General features: G+C 37.5%; 2 protein-coding genes and 1 long non-coding RNA gene across 11 annotated transcripts in view; all 3 read left to right on the plus strand.

The window, feature by feature from the left end:
* LOC137576261 (uncharacterized) overlaps positions 1-26,928 on the plus strand; it is a 103,499-nt gene that overhangs the window by 16,815 nt on the left and 59,756 nt on the right. For 6 of the 9 annotated variants that reach the window (XM_068289272.1, XM_068289267.1, XM_068289268.1 and 3 more), the window contains 7 exons: positions 6,176-7,620; positions 7,835-8,471; positions 8,538-8,661; positions 8,768-8,899; positions 11,717-11,792; positions 11,863-11,992; positions 12,384-12,398. In XM_068289272.1, the coding sequence (XP_068145373.1) occupies positions 6,538-7,620; positions 7,835-8,471; positions 8,538-8,661; positions 8,768-8,899; positions 11,717-11,792; positions 11,863-11,992; positions 12,384-12,398 (2,197 nt within the window). In that variant the 5' untranslated portion in view covers positions 6,176-6,537. Of the gene's footprint in view, positions 1-6,175; positions 7,621-7,834; positions 8,472-8,537; positions 8,662-8,767; positions 8,900-11,716; positions 11,793-11,862; positions 11,993-12,383; positions 12,399-25,628; positions 25,762-26,202; positions 26,851-26,928 lie in introns of those variants that run through there. The other 3 variants (XM_068289271.1, XM_068289273.1, XR_011032280.1) reach the window with 3 other exon arrangements.
* LOC137577659 (uncharacterized) lies at positions 22,095-22,548 on the plus strand. Its single transcript, XR_011032444.1, has 2 exons — positions 22,095-22,201; positions 22,271-22,548. It is a non-coding gene; the product is annotated as an uncharacterized lncRNA (long non-coding RNA).
* The window catches only part of LOC137576260 (uncharacterized), a 57,623-nt gene continuing 57,423 nt past the window's right edge, over positions 26,729-26,928 (plus strand). Inside the window, 1 exon segment of the mRNA XM_068289265.1 lies at positions 26,729-26,850. The gene's annotated coding sequence lies outside the window, so the exon portion shown is untranslated.

The raw sequence follows: 26,928 nt of genomic DNA on the forward strand, positions 1-26,928 counted from the left end.
GAATGTGTAAGAACTATTGTTCCAGCGCTCAGCTAATGGAATTGACCATGTCAGTGTGCTCTATTTTAGAGAGTTGATGGAGAGAAACGAAAACCCCTAATTGGCTTTTGCCAGCAAAGAAGTTCAAGGCAGACAGGGGACACATGTTGATGTTTCCCTGTCATTCGTACAAACTTTCTCCTCTTTCTCATCCTTTTGGTTGGTTCTCTCTTTCATCGATATGCAAAAGATGGTTGAAAAGAAGACCAGCATCAGAAAGCCGCATCATGAGTAACATGAAGAGCATCAGATAGCATGTCAGCTCAACTGTAACTGTAACAACTGCATATACCCATAAAGACATACCTCTGTCCCTCTCCTTCATTCTCTCTCACTCACTCTCTCTCGGTGTGTGTGTCATAAAACTGTCAACCTGCATTTCAGGCGAATCATCTGGGCAGAGACAAAGCTGCACCATGGGCAGAAATCGTTGAAATTTGATGTCAGAAAGTAGACTGAGTTTGACTTAAAAATAAGACCAAAACAGATTGAAGATATTGTTATTGAAGCAATAGTGCCTAGAGCTAATCTTGCCAAGAATCTAATAGATAACGTTTGAAATTCGTTTGACTGCAGTTGAGTTGTTTTCATAGTGTGAATTTATATTTGTATGAAAGTGTCGCGATATCTTTCAGACCAAGAAAATACATAAAAATTCGTGTAGTCTTTTCATTTTATGAGCTTAACTAGAGATATATAATAATGTTATAGAACAAAAGACTTTGAAAACTTATTTAAAAGAAAGTACAAGCAGCTTCGTTTGAGATTTAATCGACAGTTCAAGTTCAAGATCCTACAAAGTCTTTTACAAAATCAGTTTACTGTCGGTTTTTGGATTCAATTATCTAATCGAAGTTAGCAAATTTTAAAGGGAAAGTGGGGAGGTGGGAAAATTTTCTCGCTCACTTTATTTCTGGTTACGATTTTCGAATAAATCCTGGGGATTTTGTCTATTACTTTCAATCCCATGGTGTTATTTGATGTTGGTTTTGGATTTACATAGCATGACATTGCTCCGACTGCTCTGGACATGGACATGTTATGCATGTATGTTTGGTTGTGTATGTGTGTGTGTATGGGGATGTGGACCTTTGGACCTGGCGACAGACGCTTCTTCACAGACAGTTTTCACTAATTATCTGACACGCTGATGTTACTGAGGTCGAGCTGAGAAGGGGACCTGAACTTTTCTTCTTTTTTTTTCTGTTGCTGCTGCTGCAGAGCTCGTTGCGGCCAAGGACTCATTTGAATGTGTGTTGTTGTAGTTCATATACACACAGACACATACACACACACATACATATATAGACGAACTTTACGTAGCGCATCTCAGAACTCTAATTTCAAAGGTCGTTCTGTTGCTGGCAGTGTACAAAAAAACCCGTTTTCTCTTTTCTGTTCTATTTTGCTTGCCTTTTCCTAGCCTTAGTTTTTCTTTTTTGCTATTTTCCATTTTATTCTTGTTTTCCTTTTACTATTTTGGGTTTTTGGCTGGTCTCCTTCACTTCACTCGGGCTCGCTCTTGTTTCGCTTGTCGGTTGTCGGGTGTCATGTGTTTTAAGCCATCTGCATGTTTTATTTGGCTCTGCCTTTTATGTTGTTGTTTTCTTCTTTTATTTATTTTGTTTTTTTTTGCGCTGCATTTGGCAAGTCCTGCGTTCTGTGTGAAGGCCGGCGTCAACTGCGAAAAGAGGCGTCAATAATTGAATACCCAACTGAGAGCGAGAGAAAGAGCATCGGCATAAAGTTGATTAAATTTAAGCAACAAAATCTGCCAGTAACAAACCATCTGGCCCTGAATGGAGTTCGTTGAAGTGAACAGAAAGATAGAGAGAGAGAGAGAGAGAGGGAGAGAGAGAGAGTTGCCAAACTCCGAATCCACCAACAACAACTGGGCATTTTGCATTTACTATTCCATTCTTGATTTGAGCTGGTAATTGCATTGTGAAATTATTAACAATTATTTATGTGTTCAGGTCATATAGTGGTGGAGGGGCCAAAAAAAAGGCCAGACTGAACTAAACTGAACTGGGCCAACACGGCGTCTGTGTAATAAGCTTAATAATCACGTATACGACCAAGGGTACCGCACAGTTGGTACTTTTTTATGCAGTTGCAAATCTTACGAAAAATGAAATCACAAGCGAACTATAAAATTTTGATATAGCAAACAGAGCAAACGTAATTCCCCAATGTGGTAAATTATATACAAATAAAGTTAACAGCTTTTCCAAGAAACACTAAAGCATATTAAACCAAAGCCATTTTGGTAAAATGTAATAACTTTCGGCCTTCTTTAGTGAAAACAAAACAATGGTGAACTTTTTTGGTTGGTAAAAACTCATTAATAATGTCAGTAACTATAAAGTAGTTGACTTTGTTCAATCAAATTACTTAAAACCAACGAACGCAATTAAGCCAATGCCATTTTTCAAGCAAGTCCTACTCCTGAAGCTATATTGTAGGATCAGAACCCTGGACATTGAATATTTTATATTGCTTTTGGTATTTTTCATTATCTTCAAGATATTCCAATCGAAAGAAACTTTTTGAGTTGTTACTAAGTATAATTTATATTGATTTTCAAATTCATTCTATCAATTCCTAATTTGATTTGCAAGAATAGGACTTAAATCTACAATTTTAGAAGTTTTTAATGGCTTTATGCCATACATATTAGTTCAATGAAGTTAAAATAGGAAACATTTTTTGATGAAATTTGAAATAATAACCAATAAAATTAGTAAAACAGTTAGTTAGTCAACAGTCAACAAACAAATCTCTGCATGCCGTATGTGTTTGATATGATTGTCAATATATACAAATGAATATTATGAAAAACCATTTGATTTTAGATTTATAACGGCAGGTTTATTAAATAAATATGCTAGATTGGTCGATGTTATTTGAAATTCAACTCCTGTAATTATGTTTCAGTGTCACATGACAATTGACATGATAGAATCTCCATTATTGCGTATACGCAACGAATGACGAGTTCAAGGTTAAAATTTTGCCTATTTGTATGTGTGATTTATGAATTTCATTTCATGTTGATCTTTAGAGCATCAATATGCCCATCTTAAATTCATGTAGAGCTCTAATTAAGCATTGTTGATGCTTGTTCATCGCCACCACCAACAACAACAACAATAAAAGCAAGAAACACAAAAAAGAACTGAAAGTTTCTAGGCATCGTTCTCCTGTACCTCAAAATACAATCATATAAATTTAATGAAAAAATTGTCAACCGAAAAAAAAAAAACAAAAAACAACAACAAAAGAGAAATACATAGATATACTCGTACATACATACATACATGAACAGTGCCACTCACATGCATACAAATGTTAGAGCTACAGCGCGGTGAGCAACAAGCATTTAACAGTATGTTAATGCTGCTGCTGCTACTGCGCAGCTTCTTTGCTCTTTCGTTCTCTTTTTTACTCGCATGCTTGTTGTTGCTCTCGCTGCTGCAGTTAACTGCGCTGCTTCTGCACAACTGTTGAGCGCGGCTCAGTCAACAGCTGTTGCCGCTGTTAAGAGTTATTTACATTTGTGGCAAGTGCTTAGCAGCAACAGTTATAATTTTTGCCTGGCTTCTCTTTATGTCCTCGGAATGATTTATTTTTGGCCTGGTGGCTACAGAGACACACTTACTCACACACACACACACACAGCCACCACTTTGTCCCTTTGTCCCCCTGCCTGGTATATTGCCCGCCACAACTACTTTTTCTTGTGTGCCGAGTTAAGGCATGTGGTTTTTGTTTGGATTTATGCGTACGTCCCCCTAACGTCCACCCGCGCCATTTTTACCTTGTGTTTCTCTCTTTCTCTCCATCTCTCTTTATCTTGCGCTCCCTTCATCATCATCATCTGTTTTCTTTTCTTACTTTTCTACTCTTTTTCATTGCCTAGATTGTTTGCACGCTTGGCTTGGTTTGATATTGTGTTTGGAGTAAAAGATAAGATGCTTAGAACCATACACACCAAGGAAGAAAGAGAACAAAAAAACGTGCAAGAAATCCTCAACAAAAATGAAAATTCGTTGCATACGTTTAGGCGTTGGTTTCTTTAACTTTTTTGCCACAGTTTCCATAGGGTAGAAGGGAGTATATCTCTTCCTTATAAACTAAAGTAATGAAAACTATTTAATGCTGAATAATAGGAAATAGAATAATTCATCCTATTCCGTATAGGGTAATTATTAGTCGTTAAGTCGATAACTGACTTTTTATCTGCAAACTTTTCTTTAGCCTTTTTAAGCATTTAACTGAAATTTATGCATAGAAATTTTACCGTTTTTTCTCGTTTAATTAGCGCAACATGCCACATCGCTGTATTAAATATACCAAAAACTAAATCATCGTTAGGCTAACCCGCCCAAAGCATGTTTTATGCATATTTTTACTTAAAAAACAAAAAATAATGTAGAAATTTGCATTTAATCATTTGCTGCTTCTGCTGTAGATGATGGCTGCTTGACTCTTATTGTTGTGACCCTTTTGTGCCATTTTTGCAACACAAATGCCGCCGACATGCATGAACATGACTGCGATTGCTGTTGCTGTTGTTGCTTTGGCTGCGGAAATGAAAACAATATCCATTTCCATTGTGTGTTTTTATTTGATGGAACAGCAGCAACGGAAAAATGTGTGTGTGAGAGAAAGAGATAGACAGACAGAAAAAAAAAGAAAACGATGAGAAAGAACCGTAGAAAGCGCAACGGCCATGGGGAGACCTGTCGCTGGCATACGCCCAATGGCCCAGGGCACACACATACACAGACACACTCAGCTCTGACTCCCACGCTACCTTTCCACTCAGTCATTCAGTCGTAGGGTGGTCGTTGGGTCAGTGTTGGCCAGCTTGGCTTGTTGAATTCGAAAATTAAAAAATTATTAGCGGATTTTCATGTCAAGATCTTATTTAGGGTTAGCACCAAAAAGTGGGCTCTGGTTTAGTAAGCTTTTTCAAGACAAAATGTCCTTTAGTTGCAATTTACAACTAGATCAGATCTGCAGCTCCTGAAATAGCAACTGACTAACCTTATTGTGCTATCTTTGATCTATATGTAGCAGTTGGACCTTAAATTAAGCATATTCTTTCAAAATGTTATGTATAATTGAATCTTACTCCAAAACATTCTCTAACTTTAATCAAAATTTGTCAGTTATAAAGAAAAGATCCCATTGAGTTGATACTAAGTTTATTTCCTTAAACATTTGTAATGAAAGATGAGTTTTATCACTATAGAAAGCATATTTTAAAGAAAGCCAAGACTGTTAAACAAACTCAGTTTAGAAGATGCTTTAATATAGTCATCACTAACTCTTTGGTTTTTAAGAAAACAGTTTACTAACTAATTTTAAACACACATTCTTAAATTTCGTATTCAACTCGAATTCAAACTGAAATACTGGAGAAATAAAAGATGTCATAGTTGATGTTTAGGTGCTGATTGAGTGACAAAACATTGTCATATATTTTTACACAAACCGCAGAATTTCTGAATTCGAACTAAAGCTAGAAAAACTTTTTAAAAAATGGGTTGAGCTACATACATATGTACATATATTAGATTAACTCACTATCATGACAATAATCATACCCACTTGTCGTTGACTTTCCCACATAAACAACTGTACTGGAAGGATTCACAAATTGTTTAGGGCCAAATTGCTTAGTAAAGAAAAAAATGGCTGCCCTTGTCAGCACTGATGTCATTTTGTGTCCTGGCACCCACTCCACACTCCTGCATTTGTATGCACTTGTGTGTGAATGTGCGAATCTCCATGCAACAAGTAGGAAACTGCTGCCTTTACTTCTGCTCCTGTTGCATTCATGAATAATGTTTGGAGGCGCGAAAGCGAATCCGAAACTGAATCGAAATCAGAAAAGTGAACAAAACTATTGGCGAACTGTCCTGTCCTTGTCTTTCAATGTGTATGTCCCCTTTTCTCTTGCTGTATTTCCCTCGTGCAACGGATGCGTCTGTTCTATGGCCTTGACAAGTGAAAGAGGGTTTAAGGGGGGGATAGCTGGCGAATTGTTAAGTCTAATGTTTTGCTATCTATTCGTTTTTTTTGTTCATCATCTTCTTTTTTTCTGTTGCACTCTTTTCTTTTGTAGCAGCTGCGCCATTTGCCTTTAAGCACCACTTGAAGCAGCCAATTGAGTGAAGGGGACAGAGACAAGGGGACGAAAAAGAAGCGTAACTGAAACCTGATATAGAACTGAAACCGAAACTAGAGCAACCACTGGAACAACAAGATGCGAAAATCGATGAAACTGGCAGTGTTGACAGTGATGTGCCTAAGCCTAGCAGCCGTCGCATCCACATGACGAGGGCCGGCAGGGGACAACAGTATTATAGCTCGAGGACAAACCGATCAACGTGTCAGCGAGGATAATGCAAATAGTCGTAAACAAAAACAAACGCCTCGACTACTTTGAGCACACAATTCATCAACGCACCACCACCCAACAACAGCATGGCGGATGCGGACGATAGCAACAGTGGCGGAGGCGGCGGCGGAGGCGGCAGTGGCAGCGGCAGTGATGCACCTAGTGGCAGCGGGAGTGGAGGTGGAAGTGGGCGAGAGTCACTGCATCTGCTGACCACCAAGCTAGACAAGGCCGTGTCCACCAACGACATATTGCTCGATCTGCAGCGTGCTCTCACCTATGAGGCTGTCTTTAGTTCACTGGTGGAGCACAAAATGCAGGTCCTGAAACGTGACTATGAAGAGCATAAACGAGCCAAGAGGGCCAAGAAACGTAAGTCGATTGGTCGCATTCTATTGCCACGCAAACTCTTTGGCACACGACGCGGCAGTAGGGAGGAGACACCGCCATCTCAAGGCGAGGAGGAATCACCAAAAGCAACAAGCCAAGCTAAGACTGCCCCAGCCAATCGGTTGGATGTAACTGAAGTGACTTTAACGGGTCAAGCTGTCCAGCATTTGGAACCACCTGAAGATAGTGTGGCCAGTACATTAAGCAACTCCTCGGGTACACAGAATCCTCGCCAGGTGAGACACAGTCATAGTCTCCTGGTTCAGGCCCAAACGCATACGCCAGCCCAAACTGATTTGGAGCGCAACTCCTCCTCCGATGATAATGATGACGATGAAGCCAATGGGGATGGGGAGGCTGAAGGCCGGCAGCCGGCCAAACATTCCATAACAACGACCAACGGCGAATCGGACTTAATGCCTCCCTCAGCCGGTTATGACAATACTTCCACCTCGTTGGCCACAGCCACGGTGGTCACTAGGGGCGGTGGTGGTGGCGGGGGCACCGCCGTTCATAGTTCCACTTTGGCCGATGATAGTCTGACCACATCGTTGCGCGGCAGCATCGAGAGCCTCTCCTATTCCAGTTCCCGTTGCACTGTCAGCTTTGGAGGTGCCGAAATAATTGCCGTCTCATCCGGAGATACTGATATGAGAGAACGTGCCCGTTTGGCCAAACGATTGCGCATTCTGGAGGCCAAGTCCATTAGTGCCCAGTGTAGTCCCATTTTTCCCAGGCATGTGGTGCGCTCGTTTCCATTACCAACGCCCCAGCAAGCGGTGAGTGAATGGGTTTCTGGGAATCGAAATAGGGGTAATTTGCTCCCTTAAGTATGCAATAGATAGCAGAGAATTGCATTTCATTGTCTATTTGCTTCATTAATCGTCTTTTCCACTTTCTGGCATACTTTAGGGGCAAATTAGACTCAGTTTATATACGTAGTTTCCCTCTTGTTTTCCTATAAATATCATTATTAATTCTGTTTCATTTTAGCGCCTCCATCATATGCAGGTTCCCTCCAGTCTGGCAAGAGCCCCAGGTCCGCCTCCAAGCGGACATGTGGCCATTGATATTGAAACTTTGCCTGCCCCCATAAACGTTCAACGTAAGCGTTTGCTACCCAAACAGGTGTCCTGCACAGATACCTATACCAGCGGGACGGTTGGTGATTTCCGTTACTTCTCGCGCCAAAACACCTCCGAGGACAGTGCCAATGTGACAGTGAGCACAGTTCTAGCCCAGAGCGATTCTCAATCGTTGCACGCCCTGCCAAGCTATGCAAACACACCCACGGCAACGAGAGGAGCAACGATGGCGTCAGGTGGAGTGTCCAGGGACCAGGAGCGTTTCAAGTCGAGAAGCACTAGTTTACTGGCTGGTCGTGGTTCAGATAATGCTGTCGTTATTGCCATAGAAGACGAGGGAGTACGTCGAGTGAGCAGGGTGGATCAGGAGAAACTGAAACGCATGGCCTCCACCTCGACGGGATCCAGTGTGGCCATGCCAACGGGTTGTTGCACCACAGCTAAATCCAAACCCACGCTACCAAGCACAGCCGCTGTGGCCTCAACCCAGGCCCAGAGCACCACAGGCAGTGATGATGAGTATAGACGACGCAAACGGAAGTACAGTAAGTCAAAGCGTGCGGGGGTTGCAGTGCGGATAACCTTGAACTAATCTCTTAACCAATTATTAGAGCGTCATCATCGCTGTTCGGATCCTGCCTTGGTCTATCCCACACCCAGTGGTCTTCAGCATTATGTTCATGTGCTTGGTCTGGCCACAACAACGTCCACCACTGCCACCAATGCACAAGCCATGTAAGTTGATTTCCAATCTCCCAATCTCCATTGCCCATCGCCTGTTGTCAGCTAATGTCATTTATTATTGTCTGTCCTGCCCCTACACACACACACACACACACAGACAATGCTCCTATGGCGAGGAGTCACCGTGTGACCTGCAACTGGACATGGATATGGATACAGATGCTGATAAAATCGACGACCTTGAGCAAATGGTCCCGGGTGGTCATCAGCGGCATCGACGCAAGCATCGGTAAGCACAATGCCACAGTGGAAAAAAATACCCTTTAGGAGCTTACAGAAACTCGCAAATCATCTCTAAACAATCGATAAAAGTTGATTAAATGCTTTTTCGTTAATTAGTTTACTGAATGTTAACTTACTTACTGTTATTCCCCACTGCTTGAAAGAAGAGACATGTTGGACTATTTATCCCAAAACCACAAACTCTTTAAGAAGTCAGGAAATAAAATTCAAAGGCATTTATAACTAAATAATTAACGAAGTTAGGGGACTTCTGCCCGGTATCAAATAGTTTTTATACAGCTTGAGTTATTCCTGTTAGATTTTTAGTTAATCAATATGCTAACGATCTCTGTGTTCGATGTGGACTTCCATGGATAGAGCCCACGAAAGTATATTCTACATATGCCTTTTCTCCTGTAATTTTGTTTTATTTATTATGATTATTGTAATTTATTTTCTTTAGAAACCGAAACAATAAATTCTCCGATACGAAAATTTCCTTCTTAAATAGACAAGAGATTTGTGTGTCCTATAATTAGGTGATTAACCACAAAACATATATAAATAGTTCCTGTCTGTATGGTTTCATGATGTAACAGAATGCGTTCGATTAGGGGCTTGTTGCTTAAACTTTCGTTGGCCCTTTTTTGGGTTATGAATATTTAATAACTTTTGGCCACAAACTGGCCACAGGTCAATGGTTAGAACTGGTTTGACAGTGAATTTATACGAATTCAAATTGTGTCCACTGTGTGTTGAGAAATGATCAGAAAGCTTATAAATAATTGCTCATTTTGTGGAGGGGATGGGGAAGCTAGGGTTTGGATAGAGATGGTTGGGTGAACAACAAAGAACTGTCATGCCCCACACGGCCTGAACGTGGCCTTGAGCTGCACTAATAAATGTCCAGTTGTAAAGCGATTGCCGAATATGGTTTAATGCCTGCCCGACAATTCCCCAGAGAACGCGAGACGATGTCCACAACGGTGGACGGTGAGCAGACAAAAATTGATTGACAAGCTTTGTGTGCGAAGCGTGAAAGGTAGGTGGGAGAGAGAGAGAGAGAGGACAAAGGGCCGCCGGGATACAAGAAACAACAATAACAATGGCATTGACTATGTGTAGTACCCAAACCCAAAAACTGGCTGCCTTACCTTCCCCATCTGATAGTCGTCATCATTGTGGTGTTGGTGATGGTTTATATCCACCTGGTTTTGCGCTCTCAATTCTGTTTCGTTTTGGTTTCGTTTTTCTTTTTTTTGCCTTCTCCACCGCCAGCAGGTACTTCCGTTGCAAAAACGAGCTCATGAGGTGAGCGGGGAAGGGGCAGCAGGATGCTAACAGGAGTGATGCTTCTGGGAGGTTGCCTGTTTGAAGTTGAAGGGGAAATTGCGGCAGCTTTGTAATGCGGAAGTTTTGCAAAACCCAAACGGAAATAGAGCAAATATGTTTAAGCTGCTGTTGCAAGCGTCAGACTCTGACATATGTATACAATGTATCTGAAAGTAAATGGTATAGGTGTAGGGCACTCCGGGGGAGCCGAGGGCGGTTTCGTTGACGCTGGCATTGTCATTTGACTAATGCTGGTAATTACTTTGATATTCTAGCTGGAATAGTCCAGAGTAAATATATTTATATACATATATATTATTTAAATGGGAAAACTACATTTTCTAGCAAACTGTATTGCGGCAAGAAAATTTGGGAACTTTTCGCCAAAATTTTACTATTCCTATGCTTTAGACATGTTTAATTTATTTTGTCCTTTAGTGGCTTTGAGAATACAATAATATTATAAAGCTCTTCCCAATAAATAAGGATTAATTTAACCTTAAAGAAAATTTCTATCATTTGTTTCATTTTGAATCTTTGAAACTTTTTTGAGAGCTTAGATTAAACCAAATCAATGTAGGTATTGAAAAATTATGAAATACATACAGTATTCAAATGAATCTGATTAAAAGTTATGGGAGAAATTCATGTATTCTCTCTTTAGATCTCTGTCCTTAGTATTAAATGCATGCAAAAGTATGTAAAAGTCTTTATTAGGCCATGTGGTAAAGCTTTGGTAATTATAACGACAACAGTGCGTATGCTTAATATAAATTGTAAATCCACTAAAAAACATAGTAAATTATACTGTTGTGGGTTTTGTTTATAACATTTTGACCTTATTAAGTGATGAGCCAAAGAAACTAATGCCAATGCCTAAAAATGTATGTGATTTAGAAGTTTTCTTTTGGCTTTCCTTCAAAGACTAGTAATAAATTGAAGATTGAGCTGCTAAAGTCAAATGCATTAGATAATGAGTAGGATTAGTTTAAAAGTTCATACCTTAGCTTTGGAATAACTAGCAATACTTTTTCTTAATATTCTTCTTTAGGCTCCTTCTAGAGTCTCAAAATGGCTTTAAGTTAATGACACTCTGTTAACATTGTAAAATGGTAAAAGGATAACTCCATCTAGAAAGACTATCAATTATAATCTCTTAGGCTCTCTTTCTGCGTCTTTATGGACCTTCTTTGACATGTAATATGTTCTGGGAATACTCATCCAGCATAGCTCACCTCATACCATTATAACTTTTAGTTTTTATTATCTTTTCGTTTTCATACGCCTACAATCCCCAGGTCATTTTGAGAGCAGGTGGCAAATATTTTGACAAGGGTTCGCGCTTAATAATAGGGCCACGTCTCGTGTATGTCTATTATAATGGTTTATCATAACCTCAAGCTATGTTATCTTTAAAGCATGAAGAGGGCTTCAATTAATTTCTGTATAATTAGTTTTATGAAATTTAATTTTATCATAAATATTCTTTCAGGCATCGACACAAAAAACGTCATCGTCACAAAAAACCCAAAATTCTTGTACACGATTTGGATTCCGAAACTGTCAAGGTTTGTTGGACCTATGAAGTTTTTTAACTTATCATTTGACATAAATTTTTAATGTGGTTCTTACTTTTAGGTAATGGATCCACAAGATCTCTCCCAGCGTGCACGCTGGACAATAATTGCAACTGCCTGCCTATTGTTGCTAATGTGCCTGATGCTAATAGGCGTTACATTGCGCATGGCCCCCATTATTGATGATATGGGTAAGTGAAATGATATTTGCTTATTAAATAGTCTGCCCAAACAAATGCTTAACCCAAATATCCTCCCTTAACCTTCGGTTAAACCTATGTTATCCATGCTTGCCCTGCGTCTTATCCCTTAGTCTTAAGTCTTTATATTTAAAATGTCTTTTATGAAATGGAACAAGTTTTAGGCTATATATATTTAAGTAAAATAAAACGCGCATCAATGTTATTATCCTTCTACATAATTTTTCTTTGTGCTTTGACATTGTAAATATACATTCGAAACCAAATCGAAAATGAAAATAGAATTTCTTTATCAACGATTTACGTTTTTGTTGACGTTACCATTTAACTCTATCTAATGCCCTGATGTATTGTATTTTGTTTCGTTATATTTCAAATTTAGAATACCTAACGAAATGTAAGTACATACAAAGCACAAGAAAATTACAAAATCCAACTGAATACAATTTTGAGTGTGTATGTTTTTCCCCCCCTAGAAACTACAGCCATGTGTTCTATAATAAGCTTTAGTTATTGTCACTGTTACCGTTATGTTAAGAGCTTATGCTATAAAAACAAAACCTATTATCTATGTTTTAAGCTTTGTGTTATAGATAAACTGTTCTGAAGAGCTTTAAGTTAATGCAGGCTCCAAAGCTCCTACAAAACTTTGAGTGAAACTTTTGAGTCTATTTTGTATGTGTGTGTGTGTGTTTTTTGTGGTTTTTTTTTTTTTGGGATAGTCTCACTCAATTTCAATGCCTCCCGCTTGGTCGCTATGTGTGCCATTGTGTTGCATAACAGCCACACACGCACACACAGTAATAGACGCACAGAACTGGGACACTGTATCACATGTTGCATCTCACACACACACTCAGACATTTACTGTTACAGTGCATGTGCAATTCTAGTTGTGTGTGTGTGTGTTTGTGCTTTTGGGGGTTACATTTTGTAGCTGCTTTCCGATAATTTCGGTTGCATTTCATTGTTTTATATGTTTTTTGGTAAACTGGTTGGTGTTTTGGGCATTCGAGTGTTTGTATGGGTGTTTGGGTGTGTGGGCGTGGGAGTTTGTGTTGACGGGTTGTGGACTCTGGAGTCGGTTTTGGAATCCGTCATAATTATCATTCATCAATCATGCATGGTATGTATATAGCCCAGCCCAGGCGAGGAGAGGTTTCTGGCAGCAAAATTAATTAGAGGCTGATTAGAAAACAGCTGTCACCTGGTTTTTCGTGTCCCAAACCTGCGTATGCCTCTAGATTTTGCAGATGGCAAAAACAGGGAGTCTGCTCTGTTCGCTGTTCGCTAGCGATAGCAATGAAACTTTTTACTGAAAAGACTGCAAAATGTCAACAAGGGGCCCAGGAACCAGCTGCGACTGGAACTCGAGAAAGTCCTTTTACAAACGGCGCCGCACTTAATCGCCAACCATCGCATAGCATAGCAGCATTATGCAGAGGAAGGGAAGGGATGAGGATGAGGACGATGACGATGGAGAGGATGAATGTGGATGCAGAACAACCACAATGGGGGTGCACCATAGCGTGACAATGCCTGGTTAAAACTAATTTGTGTGTTGGCTTTAATTCAGGTCTTGAGCAGCAGTCTATCCTCTATGGCACTGTGGTATAAATAAACTAAATTACGGCCAACAAAATTGCATTCATTATGAACAAGAATCTGCAATCTTGAAATTTGTAAAGTGCTTGTAATTAAATTTGTTGAAAAGTAATTTGTCTAGGTAAAATATAACTTTCAATGGAATTTTCAATTTTCTTGATTACCATAGTAATTCAATTGAATCTTGTTTTGTATCAAATAAAAATGCATCTGGCCCAAAAAAGTAGGCAACACTTTTGTTTATCATCACAGAGGCCATCGACCAGCATCAATTGAAGTCAGAGCCAAATCAAAGCCAAACCAATTGCAATCTAGCAAAGCAAATAAAAATTGAGATAAACAAATTTTATTAGCAAAGAAAGTCTCTCCATTAAATTTTTTAAAAGGAATTATTTAAAATAAAAAAATGGAAAAACTTTAAAGTTTTTCATTTGAAAGAATTGGTTTTAGGTTTATTTTGCTTAGATTAAGGCTCTTGTTAATCAAATGCATAAGTAAGATATTAAATTTGTTTTTGTGGCAAATTCAACTATTTTTTCTAAGAAACTAAATATTTATTTAACTAAAAACTGCCTTTGAGCTTTGTTATAAGCCAAATGCTAGTCAATTTGCTTTATTTTTAAATCTAAATTTTTGCTCCCACTTTGAATAAGTCTATATTATTTTTTTAATGATTTCTCAATGAATCACAATATTTTTATAGATTTTTAGTGGCCCATTTTTCCGAATAATGAAGTCCACAGTCAATTTGTGAAGGCGTCGATAGATGGGTTCACTCATACAGTTGCATGCACGAGCGCACTTTTGGTTAAAATGGTAGGGCCAAGAATCCTCGTTCTGTAGCTGCTGGTTTGTGCTTGTGTGTATGTGTGTGTGTGTGTGTGTGTGTGTGTGTGTGAATGCATGTAAAGTCTGTGGAAAATGTGGGTAAAATGCAGTTATGCATTTCTTAAGTTAAATCAGCGGCAATGACAAAGCAGTCGCGATGCGCCATGGCTCAACATGGATAAGGGTTAAAATCTCAAGCACACTATGTGCATGTGTGTGTGTGTTTACATGCTGGCACTCAAAAATGCAAAGAAGTCTTTACACCCTAACCGTTCTTGACTTTGGTGACTTCTTGGCAATGGCTAGAGAAAACAAGTTAAACTATAGAGGAAGGCAAAAAAAAAAAAAAAAAAAGTTTACTTTGTCCCTGACTCTCCCTCTCTCTCTCACTCTGTGTCCCTCTTAGTGGATATAATAATATAGATATAATGCACGCAATTTCCGAGCATGTTTTTTGGTTTTTGTTTTTGTTGTTGTTGCTGTTGCTGTTGTTGCCGCCGTCGCAGCAGCTGGCCCGCGGGCCTCAGTGTTCAGTGCGATGTCATTTTGGGTTGTTGCTTACTTTTGTTGTTGTTTCATTACTTGCCGCTGATGCATAAAACAAATGCACATAGTTCCGTCAGTTATTATCCACTTGCAAGCGTCACTTTGTGGTTTGTTGCCGCCGTCGTCGTCGTCGTCGTCATCATCGTTGTCGTTGCCGGCAACAGGAGGAACACGCAAAATAAAAAAACATGGAACAAGAACAATGTGCCCCCTGTTGTACGTTGCGTTTCGTTCCTTTGGCTTAATCAACGCAACATCGCAGTCATCGCATTCATCGTTGTCCTCGTCGTTGTCGTGGACCACAAAAAGCATTCCGATTGCCCAGGACCAAGTTCCCTATCTACTCTTTACTCTACGCTACTCATCTCATCTCTTCCAGCTCTCCGTTACCACCCACAGGCACTGGCTGAGGCCGCAAGTATTTCAGGGACCAAATTATTTTCATAGCTTTAGCTTAAAAGCTGCCACTGCTGAAACGCATTCGCCATATAAACCCCTCGGGGGGTTTTCTACCAAAGAATTAAAAATATTTACAGTATTTTCATGCGAAAAAAGCAACAAACCAAACAAAATATATAAAGAGCAACTTGGACGAGCCATAGAGACAAAGGGAATGTCCTCTATATGTGTGTTCATGTATATGTGTGTGTGTGTGCGTGTTTGTATGCTAACCACAAGGAGTAAACAACAAACAGCAAAAGAAGAAACAAAAAAAAAAAAAAAAAAAAAACAAAAAATAACAAGCAGCAAAGGAATATGCAAAGCATTCCAAAACAAATATGGCTAAAACATAATTCCATTCCTATGAATTGCCTGCACCAACTTCAACCTTAGAACTGTCAAGATGGCAAATTGATATAACTCAACACCAGCAACAAGCAATAATTTTTAATTATTCTATTTTTTATTACCTCCTGATTAAAGATTGAAGACCAAATCTGCTTTTGCATTAGTTCTTTTCGATCAGTTTGTCTTTTCATTCAATATCTGTTAAATATATGAGTTTATAATTAGGATTGCTTTCAAACTATCATAATTTGGCAGTAATTTCATCCCAAAATGCATTTCAAAGAATACAAACAATGGGTAATAAGTTTACAAATTACTAGCATACTTATTGGGGCAATGAGAAGTAATAAGTTATGAGCTAAAGTCCTTTTTGGGCTAACCCATGCTTTTTTCCACTCATTAAGATAATAGAACTTAATAATTTGAATTCTAGCTCTAAGATTCCTTTTGAGAGTAATAGAATAATGTACCAAAATGTGATATAGACGGTCAATATATGTAGGGGAGAGGGCCCAGTTATGACCCAGGTTTTGAAAAACCTCAAAATTTTTTCTACAGTTCCGGAAAATTAAAAATTAAGAAGTTTAACATTTAAATAGTAACCAAACGCAACTTTTTTCCAAAGAATGTATGTTTATTTGAGTTACTCAAAAAATTTTGGAACAGGTTTAATGTGGATAACTTTTTTTAGGCCGAAAAAAAAGTGGCCCAGTTATGACTCACCTTAAGAAATTCACTAAAAATAAGAAAATATGAAAGGAAAATCACACCAATTGTTGTGATTTAATGGTTTACTTATTATGAAGGCCTTCAAAGACAAAAATAATGAAAAACACAAATTAACATTGACTTAAACTATATAAAGTTTTTTAATTCCCAAACATTACTTAATTTGTGTTTTTACCAAATGAAACAATCCCGCACCTTCCCGCTCGAGATCTTCCAGAATATTTTCGGACAAACTGGTCTCATTATGTAAATTTCCTTTCCTTGTTTTTATACAACAACAAAAATGTTTGAATTTGACAATTTTACATAATCCTATTGCAAAAAAAAATATGGGACATAACTGGGCACCCCAGCTGAGTCATAACCGGGCCTTTTCATAGTTTAAAGTTTATATGTATATTTTTTATAGACACTACATAATCACATAAATCCTTATAGGATCACAAAATATACGGCAAATAGAATATTTTAATGCATTACACTCACATTTTCACTGTTAATTTTACAAAATTTTGGTACTTTGAAAAAAATCAAAAAAACTTTTTCGCACGATTTTCAACACGATGTTTGGTACGCATATATACAATACGATATTAACGTTGGGGTCTGTCCAAAAACTGCAGAACGTCTAACAAACATGATTTACAGGGCTCAAACTGTCATTCAATACTGCATTTCAAAAATATTTGAGAATGTCACAACTGGGCCTGAGTCACAACTGGGCCCTCTCCCCTACATCAGATTTTGAGAATTTTATTTGGCCACCGATTGCGCATAATGATCTACTTCATCCATCTATTTATTCCTACAAAACAACGACAATCAAACTTAATCTAATCAGAACTTAAAATTGGTTTGCTCAAATTCTTACAATTTTTTGATAAAAAAAAAAAAAAAAAAAAACAGATTAATTAATGAACTTATTTAAAGTAGTGAAGTAGATGTATACCTACATAGATATATATAAATTTATGTATATCAATTGACTGGTATTCTCTTTCTATGCATACACAAAAACCAAGCACAAGCTCAAGGATTAAGTCCTTTCGAACTTTTGCATGATTAATGAGGCAATGGAAACTTGTCATTTGCCCATTGCAATATAACGACCAACCACTAGTACAAGCTCTTGCTTTTGCTTTAGCTTTAGATGTTGCCTTTGCCTTTTGGCCTAGTCTGTCATCACATCATTTCGTAATCGTAATCCTTAATGATTGCCCTCGTCCTGGTTCTGGTTCTGGCCATGGTTTGAATAGTTGATTTAATCTGTTTAGAGCATTCAGAGCAATGCACTTTCATTTGGCTCGACTCTCGCTTCTATTAAATTGACTTAATTGCTGTGAGACACCCGCCCTGGTCCTCCCCTCCCCGAAAACAGCCACGCAAAATGGCAAAAGGCAAAATTCGGGCAAACTGCCAGGCCTAAGCACTAATTTAAATTGGCCATGTTTAAGCGGCATATTTCGTAGCAAAAATTAGCCAGGATAAAGCAAACAAAAGCAATCTGAGAAACAGCCTCTATCCTGCCATAGCTTGGCCAGGCCATCAACATCAAGGCCAAGAGGCGGTGCAAAAGATACAAGTGAAGAGAGCTAAAGAGATAGAGAGAGAGACACCTTAAGAGATTTTGTTTTAAATTCGAGACGAGAGCTTAATGAGAGCCATAGCCACAGCCTTAACCAGCATTTAAGCTATTTAATAACCCCAAAGATTTTAAAAACCCCGAATATTTGATATCCTCGTTAAAAGAAACTATCAGAAACTATGATGAGATAAAAATTAAATTGAATTTCTTATATGTATATAATTACATATTTTATATTGTTAACTAATAGTTAAGTCTCCTCTAGACTTATACTACAAAAGCCTTGCCAGAAACGCTTAAAGTCACTTATCCTTACCTTAAACAATTACTATATTATAAATGTCTTTGAAATCTACTTTTATTCAAGGGTATTATGAAGGTAACAAATCAGTTGAATTGGGTTAATTCCCATTTCTAGTTTATCCTTCAGATTACCACTTTCAATTATGATATTAGAGCAATATTTTTAATATTCACCTGCTCTACACGAATATTAAAATCAGTACTAACTGCCCGTATAAATATTGTAACCACTCAAAATATCGTTTTAAGTCGGAAAAGAAATTGAAGAAAAGAACCTCATAGTCTTATATGCCCCAATTTCAAAGTGAGGCATTTTGCGTGGTATTATGAAACAAAACCAAACCAAACCAAACCGAAACCTTAAATATGACCATGTCCGTGAAACTTTTGCTGGTTCACACAACCAACATTACCAAAATCATCATCATCATCATCATCATTATCTTTTACATCCTCTGAGTCCTCATAATGAACAACACAAAAAGAGTGTGAGAAATAAACCATAATGAGATGAACACTCGACTCGAAAAACTTGTGTAAATATTTGGCAATTATTTAGTTTCGGTTTCGTTTTTTTTTTTTTTTTTTTGGGGGGATTTGTTTCTTTCTTTTTTCCAGTGGCGCCGACGCCAATGGACAACAACAATGAAGTGCAGCAAATTAGTCAAAAAACTTGGTGTGATAGAAAGGAACTGACATAGAGAATACGTGGCGGGGGGGATTGAGAGTTTTAGTGCGGGTGGGGGAATATATATGGTGTAAAAGACAAACGGCCAGTTTGGTCACGTCACCAGCATCAACGTCTGCGGGCGAAAGTCTTTTAAATACTCATTACAAAATTAATTCGACTACAAAAAACTGAAAAATGAAAGACAAAAAAGAACAAAACAAAAAAAGAGACGACAGCAACCGAAAAAAAGTTTGTGATAAAAATCCTATTATAAACATAAATAAATAGGCTGGCGGCCCCGCACACTCAAACACATACAAACACACACACACACACACACAGAGGGGACTTTATTGTGCAAACATTCGTGAGTTTTACAAACGCGGCCAAGTCAAACAATTGAGGCAACAGCCACGGCAAAGGCAAAGCCAACGACGACAACGCCAAAAAGGACGAGCCGAAACTTCATTAGTGCTGCTCATCCACAATGTACGAGTAGATCCTGAAAGGAGACTTTACTATATATGTATATAACTAGATGCTGGTGGCTTTTTTGTTTACCCTTTTCCTTTTAAATTAAAAGGGAATATTTATATGATAAAAGATTTTGCATTTATTGGTGAATTCTCAGCTGTCTTTTATCTAGATAAAGCCAAGTCTAGAAAGAAGAGCCACTATTAGACAGAGAGATCCTTCTATCCCTTGACTCTGGCGTCAGTTGGCTTGACTGATCTTATTTTACCAATTTTTTGCAGATATTTGTTTATTAGAAGTATTGGAAGGTGAGCTCCTGAATTGCTGTCAGTTTGCTGCCAAATAACACAAAAGATTTCATAGGTTATACCCTAGTGATGTTCAAATTCACAACTCTGGGTGTTATCGATAACATTGATCGTCTAGTGAGATCCCTGACAATCAATTACTCGAAAAACTAAACACTTTTATACCAAATATTGAACGAATCAGACAAAATGTTTTTAAGATGGCAAATCATTCAAAGATTTGGCATATGAAGTGTATACAAACTTCGTTGGTGGCAAATATTCCTCTGTTTTTTTATAGTTTTATGTTCAACTTGCTCATGACTGTGTGGCTATGACGATGGCAACGGCTATGACGGCGGCATCATCATCAGCATCAGCGGTTAGCTTTTCATACAAAAACACGTTGATTCTATAGGCATATCCAATATTCATATTCAGGCACTGCCTATGCATGTAGCTACTTATTTATTACCTGACTTCTATGTGAAGTAGAAGGATTTTGAAGAAGGTGAGCAACCTTTTGTTCGACAAACTAGAAAATTTCTGTTTGTTTTTTCAGCCAACACAAAATTTCATTTCGCACTGAAACTAAAGAGACATATATGCATATAGCATAGCGGAATAGATGTTTTATCTACTAGAATGGAACGGGAGGTGAAAGTGTTCTGTGGGGGGAAGGACTTGAGCTGAGGACGTTGGGAAAAATGTTGAGCGAAATTGCTTTTACATGGCCCGAAGGTGGTTTATGCCAGTATGAACGAACTGTCATTGCCCATTCAACGGCAGCAAGTTAAATTTTTAACTCTTACTCCCTAGCTCAAAATCCACATGGGAAATTTTCTATTTAATTTACCAAATATTTTGCACACTTAATTTATGGTTAGCATAAATTTTGAGGAATTCGGGGAATTAATTCAATACCCAGTGCCTACTATCACGTATTGATTGATAAATACCAAAACGTGTTTTCAATTAGTTAAGTATCTACTTAAACGATTCTCCACTCTTGGCATATAAGTGCTAGTTCAATGAGCGCTCTACTGAGTGTCAAAGAAAGTTAAAAGTCCACTAAAGTTTAACCATTATAACTGTAATAGTTATATAAACTTATCATTTACCTATTTAGGTGAGGTCAGAAGTCGTTGAAAGTTCTTTGCAGGTCAAAAGAACACTAAAAGCAGCAATATCAATCTGAAGTACTTATAGTAATAACAAAAAGGCTGAAAATTTAGATGTATTTGATGCACCACTCTGACTTAAGAGGTTGCAGAAATTTGCTTTCTTTCTGCCAAGAAGAACCACATTTAAATGGAAGTCCTTACAAAATTTCATAGCCAAAAACTTAAAATTGCAGAAACAATTGAATTCAACAATCGAAAACAATTTAGTTTATTATAAGAAGTAAGTTAACAATTAAAATACTATAAACAAAAGTAGGCGAAAAATTAAACATCCGCTGCCAGTCATAAGTTTTTATCATTGTAAGCCATCAAAACGCTAACAAAATGTGTAAAAAAACCACTAAAAATTATATGAGAAGGTAAAAACTAAAAGAAAACTCTTGAAGGTCTAGATAATTACATATTTTCTTAACGAATTTTCTTCATTACGCCAAGAAAAAGCTACGTAATCAAACTAACTTTCCAAAGAATTTAGTCAAGATATTCTTCTTAATACAATGGATGGACACTTTTTCTTACTGAGTTTATATTTCAAGTCAATTGGATAATTGATTGATAAGAGGAAAGGAATACACCAAGAAACTTACATTTAAAAGTGTTTACTATTTGAAATACTCAAGAAAGGGACTTTATATTTTGAAAAGATCTTAGGAACATGCCAAGCAGCCCTTTTAAGCCGCTATCTATCAAAGGTAAGGGTCAGGTAATCCATTATAGTTCTTATATTTGTCATAAGAATATTGTTAATTTGATGATGTGTTGATCAAATATTCCATTATCCACTCATCATAGACCATCAATCAGAGGTAAATTAAAAAAGTTATTCGCAATGCGTATTTTTTTCACACTTAACTAATTATGATAAAGTTTAATTGGTCGCAAACATGCCAATTTCATGCAGGAATTATAAATAACAATAGCCAAAGTAAAGCAACTTCGTTTTAATTACAAAATTGTTGCATTTATTTGCGGTAGTTTTTCACATCCATGCATCACATGCTTTATTGTAATTTGTACAAATTGATATATCGATAAGCATCTCTTGGAATTAAATATTGTTGTTATTCTGCTATATAAACCCAATTCATTTGGCATTCTAGTTTAGTTTGGTTTTGCTTTTCGCTTTCCGCCGGCAACAAAATGAAATATTTCGCTATATTTGGCTTCTTTCTTCTGGTTTTGGCTGTTGCCACAGCTTCGGTGAGATTTTCATTTTGGGTTTTAATCAATTACAAATTGTTATTATTGTAGACAAAATTGATTTTGTAGGCCAACGACGCACAGGTGCCGCAATTTGGTCGCAATGGGGCTGCTGCCTCTGGTTTCCTAAGGCAGCAATCTGCTGGGAATCATCCACAAGGTCAACCACCAACCCCACCACAAAATGGCCAAAATGATGGTAATAACAACAATAACAATGGACAGAATGGACAAAACTAAACGTCTTCTTCTGTATGTACATACAAATATGGTTAATTGAAATTCATCATTATTTGTTATTTGTGACAGAAAAATACATATATATAAATTTTAAGCAAGCGCAAAAATATTGAAATTTCGTTCCATAGTCACAGCTTGTTATAATTCAATTTCATCTAATTTCTGTTAGTGGTTACGTGAATGCATTCAAAATGATACATGACATTTTCATTGCCAGTTGGAATTGAATGAATGTGAGTGAAAACTCAAATTGATTTAATCAATGCGAGTGATGATTTAGTAGGCGAACTAAATAGCTATAAACGAATTGATTAAAAATGAAATGAATGAATGATTAAGATGTGTGTTTAAACCATGATTGAAATATTTAGCTCAATCGAACGAAAATTTAAAGCTTTGTGGACTGAGAACTAACAAGTTTTCTCACAAGCAGACTTCGCTTAGGACTAACTTAACTAGTTGGAAATTACAATCAAAAATAAAGACGTCAAATTAAAGTATATTCTTCTGTTTCTTTAAATTATCAAAAGTTGCTAAGTTGTGAGAGTTTTTGCCATTAAAAAGAACTCATGTTTGACATTTTAAAACAATTCAACTATATATTTGATTGTTTAGATTGGTTCGTAATCTAAATCTTAAAATTAAACCATTGCTTTTAAAATGGTTTGAATGTACTAAAACTCTTGGGTGTTAAGTGAAAGTAGCATTTGAATGCATTCTCCAGATAGTTTAGTTTTTGTATTGAAAACCTTATTTATATGAACCTTGTGTGAATTCAATTAATCAAACTTCATGTATTGGAGAATAAGTAGGGTCTGAGTTTAAACAAAGTTTCTTCTAGAGCTCTCAAATAAAGCTACGTCAATATTCACGTACTGCAATCGAAAGTTAAATGAAAAACCCTGTCTATATAGTACCATAATATCACAAACATTAATTCCGATGAATTTAAAATGGAAAATCAAATCTAAAGACGCAGAAGAAACGTTGATAAGTCGCCTTATGACATTTCTTTCATACGACAGCTTTTAGTTTACTTCTGAGGATATCATTATGAGCAGAGCTATTGAGGATTCATTAAGGCAAAAAGCTTAGTTCATTAAGCAAACTAGGTGTCAAAAGAAGGCTAAAAAGAGGCGGCAGAAGGAGGTACTACACACGATTGTACATTTCGCTGCTTGTCAAAGACCTTTACAGAGATTCTAATCAGCAAATTATTAAAGTCACCCTTAATTATTATGAAACTCATTAAACATAAAGTATTAGCAGACTACATACACAAGCACTAGTTTCACCTATTGTGAGGACTTAACAACAAATTTCGTTCAAGTCATACTTTGCCTACTTATCGTGTGACAATCCTTATATATGGATATATATGTGTTTCTAACTACTCCACACTATGAAGATAGTGTCTGGTTAGTCAAACTTTTCAATTATAGCTTAACTTTTCCTATCAATTGAACAGCAGTCAGCTTAGTCATAGTTTGTTGTTGATAAGCCGATTTTAAGCTGCCATTTTGAACTGAAATTTCGAACTTGTTGGAGTTGTACATTTTTGGCCAAGTCAGTGAACCGATTTCTTTCATTTCAATTTGGCAATTTCTTGCTGCAACTTGGGCTAAGCCAAACTAAATGGTCAACAAAATGCATTCAGCTTAAAATATTCATTCGCAAGAGCTGGCAAAAAAAAGCTTTAAATAATTTCTGTTCTATTATTTATTCAGGACATTTAGCAACTCTTCTGGTTTAATTTATTTTGTTTTTGTGTTTTTTTCTTTTTTCATAGCTAAAGTTTAGGGGATGAGAAACTTTATTAATAATGGGAAGATAAAGTTGCATACATGGGGCATTGAGATAGGGATCCATTCTTTTGGAAATAAAGGCTCAACTGAACTTCCCTCTAAGTTGATATATAAGCAGCTATGAGGGCGTGGCAAGGTTTTGGTACTTCATTTTGTAAATTGCAAATGCTTATTATGAAGCGAAAAATGAGTTTTTGCCTGCAAGCATTTTCATAATTGCATTATGACGGCTCAAGTCTGTCCAAAACTCGGCCCAATCTTTGTGCTCTTTTTTTCTGCCACACTCTGTTTGCACTCACCATTGCCTTCCTCTTTGGTTCCGTTACCCCTCTGCCTTTTAGTCTAAACGTTCTAGTTTTTCGAAATAGAAGGCACTCATGTGTGAATGCACCTGTGAGAATATTCGGAAAAACGTTGGAAAAAAGAAGAAAAGGAAAGAAGGAAAAGATGGCTATAGTTATCAGTAACTAGTGTTTTGTGGAATCAGTCAGAAAGAGCCAGATAGAAAGTGGAGGTGGCAAAAGTGTGCGCTGCAGGAGCTGAAGAAGAATGATGATGGAAGGTTGTAGCATATGCAAAATAAACATACACACAGTCCTTCAATTACCAAATGCTGATGAAAAGTTACAGACACAAACTGAGACTGTGGGACTGTGAGACCAAGACTGAAGACTGAGGCTGGGGCAAAGAAAAAAAGAGAGCAACAAGCCTTTTGTTAAAGGCGATGGGAAAAGTAATATACATATCATCATACATAATTTCCGCTTTTAACTATAGAGGAAGTTCAGTTCCTACCAACACCATCATCATCATCATCATCATCTTCATCATTGTCATCATCATCAGAAGAAGAAGCAGCAACGTTTACTTCGTCATCATCAACACGCCCAAAGCTGATACCGACAGAAGCTTTCACTCAAATGTTGAGTGAGTGAAAGCAACACGTGACAAAAGCATAGAAAACCTTGAGATAACTCAATGTGAGAGAGACAACTCCCAAGGATGCTGAGTTCCAACATGTTGCTTTTATCCTGCCTCCCGCCTCACATGGGGCGGGTCATGGGTAGAAGGGCCAGCGAGCATAATCAACGGTTTCGAGTGAGAAAAACATTGCCCAAACGAATGAACCAACCAAACGAACAACCGACCAGCCGAACGACGAACAAAACGACCTCAACTGAAACGAAAGGAGAGCCGAACCCGAAACGAACGGAAACGACGCGAGGACAATGAGCTAACCGAGCAGAGCCAGCACTGCCACCGAGAGGCTGTGTGTGATAAAGCCAATGTGTCTGGCGAATCGGTCAGTTGAACATATTCCATGCTGTGATCAAGTTGTCTTTTCCTCTGAGCGCCGAGCGCTGACTTGGACTTACAATTGTGTGAAACGTACTACGAGATAACGCAAGACAGAATCCAACAACAACCCAAAAACAAAAACCAAACTACAAAAATTCAAAAAAATAAAATAAGCAAATATTCGAAAATAAAAGAAGAAAATAAGCTAAACAAATGGTCAGCTAGAAGCGTGTGTGAGCGTGTGTTTGCGAGAGAGTGTGTGTGCAGCAAAGTAAAATGGACATTGAAATTGTCGTGAGTGTAGGCGTGGCAGCAGCAGCAGCACTACCACTACCCCCATCTCCACCACCAGCCCCTCAACATCACCATCACCATTACCACCACCGCTAAAACTAGTGGGTGCGGTCTTTATGCACTTGTTGTGCACCCTTCATCCTTGCTGCCTTTTTGTTCCCCCCTTCTGGTTATATCCTGCAGAAAGACTGCAATTCATTTGCCAGTTGCTGCTGCCAGGCCACAGATGTGTCTCTGTGTGTGGCTGTGTGTGCGTGTAAAGGGTCCAATATTCTAGTCCTAGTCCTAGTCCGTTTATTTTTCCTCTACTTATTGTTAGACATTAGAGTTAGAGTACTTTAATTAGTTATTAACAATTTGCAGCCTACCTTTATTTTGTTGCTCTCAAATTTGTGAAACGACGGACTGACTTTTATGCATTTTATTAGTACATAATATTGAAAAAACAAAAAAGGAAAATTAAGTAAAAAAACAAAACCCAAGAACAACATTGAACAAAAGAAAAAAAAAACACCAAACCAGAAGATAACAAAATTTTTTAAAATATATAATCGAAGAAAAAAAAACCAAACAAAAAATAAAACATAAATAAAATATATTAAATTTAATATTAAAAAGAAAACCAACCCAACAAGCAACAAAAAATAACAATATTACGGTTTCGATTCAAGTGAAATGGAAGTTAAGCAAATGAAAAATATAAAGCCGTTTCAATTCAATTAAAAAGAAAATAAAAAGATAAAAAGAAAATTCGAACAAAAATGAAATAATTAAAACGCTGAGAGAAAACCACAAATTGCGCTATCGAATTAAAACGCCAAAAAAGAATTAACAAATAAATTCAACAGAGGCGAAAGAGAGAGAAGAAAGCAGCAAAACAGGCAGAAAGAAGTGACCCAATCGGCCAGGAAGCGAGAATCAGGACCAGGAGCCAGGAGTCAAATGAAATCAACGAAAAAGCCCAAGTCAATAGCAACAGCAGCAGCAACCATCATCATGGAACCGAAAATTGTAATGTACAAAAACAACACACAAAAAAATTTAAAAAAAAAAATCCACACCAAATACCAAAAAAAAACAGAAAAGGCA

The sequence above is a fragment of the Drosophila tropicalis genome, unplaced genomic scaffold (assembly GCF_018151085.1).
Source record: "Drosophila tropicalis isolate 14030-0801.00 unplaced genomic scaffold, ASM1815108v1 contig_593, whole genome shotgun sequence".
Classification (NCBI taxonomy): Eukaryota; Metazoa; Arthropoda; class Insecta; order Diptera; family Drosophilidae; genus Drosophila; species Drosophila tropicalis.